We start from the raw sequence: 1,824 nt of genomic DNA on the forward strand, positions 1-1,824 counted from the left end.
GAGATGTAGCAGGGGACGTAGCTCCACCCCTAGTTTACATGAAGGGTGACACGTCATACTTCGAGGATATCTGGTACATGGTAACAGGGTCGTCCGAGGTCAACCATTGGCTGATGACATTGCTTTTCTATAGGTGACTTATAGTTTGTAAATTAAACTCAAGCTTAGTCTACCTTTAAATATACCGGTATCTCGATTATAACTTACCTTAAATTGGCCACTTCGCTCAGGGGACCTGTGAGCTGCCGTTCACGGATAGTTTGTATACTCTCAGAAGCTACTTTCCTTTAGCGCATAATTTTCTCTAGCGCTAGGTGCTGTGTGAGCCCGTCACAATTATTGTTTTAAAGGTCGAAGATCCTTGAATGCAGTCTTGCTTGTCACAGCTAAGTTGGTGGCACAGTACCCACTGGGCCCCGGGCTGGGTTTCCCGCTTTTAAAAAAGAGAAAACCCCCTCTTCAGAAAATGGGTTTATTTGGGGGGGCGAGACGCTCGCCAAAAATATTTTTAATAAAAAAGAATTTTTTTTCTCCCCCAGGCGCAGAGGGAGAAAATTTTCTCTCTCTCTCTAAAAAGTGGAATTTTTTGCCTCTTTTTATTTTTCCCCCGGTGTGTGGGGGGGACCAAAAAAAATATCGCTCTGGCTGTTTTTCCTCAGGGAAACATTCTTTAAGCACAGCGCACACTCATGAGTAAACAGGTTACACAGAACTAAATGAGAAGGACAATAACTACGGGCGAGCTAGATAGCGCTAATGATTCACTTTTGAAAACTAACATGTTTGAAGTGACCACTAACAGTTAACAATATATACTACTTCCATATCAGACAGTGGTTGATTAAATTAAACCACAATAACATTTCAGAGCTGTTTCGTGCACCGCGCAACTTCTTGAACTATCCGTCATATAACACACAATGCAGTGGCCCCCCAATCCTACGATAAAACTGAAGCAAGAAAAGTAAAGCAAGCAAGGTCGCATCAATGTTTGCGTTGTTAACTGGATAAGCGAATCACATCACACTGCAGGTCGAACCTTGACACGCTTTTCCTTCGTACTTCGTTACCTGGCACAAAACATACCAACCAGTCTGTGTCCCACCACGAGCTTATTTTGCGATTTTTTTTATTTATTTATAACCCAGTCTCATTGCCTCATCGGTCTTGTGCTTTACAATCTTCGCCCAATCGGGTGTTGATATGACAGTCTCCTTTAGTTTTTCCAAGCTTTTCTTGGGCGTGATTTTTTCCACTACAGCTTTCAATTTTTCTTTGAAGCCTTTGGCTCTCTCTTCCACGATCCCGCCTTCGTCGTTTCCGACACGACGCAGTAAACGCGGGTCCTGCACGTCGGTCGTGGTGATCATGTCAACACCATATTCATTCGAAGCCTTGCCCGCAACCGCAGAATTGGCATTACCAGTGGCGTGGAAAGTGACCGCGACTAGCACTGCAAGGATGCATGTGAGGCGCATTTTGTTGTCGTTTGGGTCAACAGCTAGGGCACTTGAGTCGAAATGAGAGAGTGCGAGCAGATTGCAGAATGAGGTGTCGGACGAAGACAGAGCCGTACTACGTGCTGGAGCACGAGGAAGTTCCACTTTGTACTGTTTTCTTCCAGTCTGTACAAATAACGCTGGGATATAGCTACCGATCCAGTACATATTTCCAGACAGTTATTGAACAAAAAACCAGTACACTTAAGTTCGCAGCTAATAATGGTTTTTGTAGCCCTATTCACTTATAAAAACTAATGTCTAGTCACTATTAGAAAATTGTGTTTAATACACAAGAAGAGCAATTCAATTCGCAATTCAAAAG

General features: G+C 43.4%; 1 protein-coding gene across 1 annotated transcript; it reads right to left on the bottom strand.

Moving 5' to 3' along the window:
- Positions 1–1,133: 1,133 nt before the first annotated feature.
- PITG_21645 (avr2 family secreted RxLR effector peptide protein, putative) lies at positions 1,134–1,478 on the bottom strand (the record flags this gene model as incomplete). The annotated part of the gene is made up of 1 exon (XM_002894729.1): positions 1,134–1,478. One exon carries the CDS (start codon positions 1,476–1,478, stop codon positions 1,134–1,136), a length of 345 nt encoding a protein of 114 aa, XP_002894775.1.
- Between the last annotated feature and the right edge of the window lie 346 nt (positions 1,479–1,824).

Source organism: Phytophthora infestans, genomic scaffold (assembly GCF_000142945.1).
Source record: "Phytophthora infestans T30-4 supercont1.559 genomic scaffold, whole genome shotgun sequence".
NCBI lineage: Eukaryota > Oomycota > Peronosporomycetes > Peronosporales > Peronosporaceae > Phytophthora > Phytophthora infestans.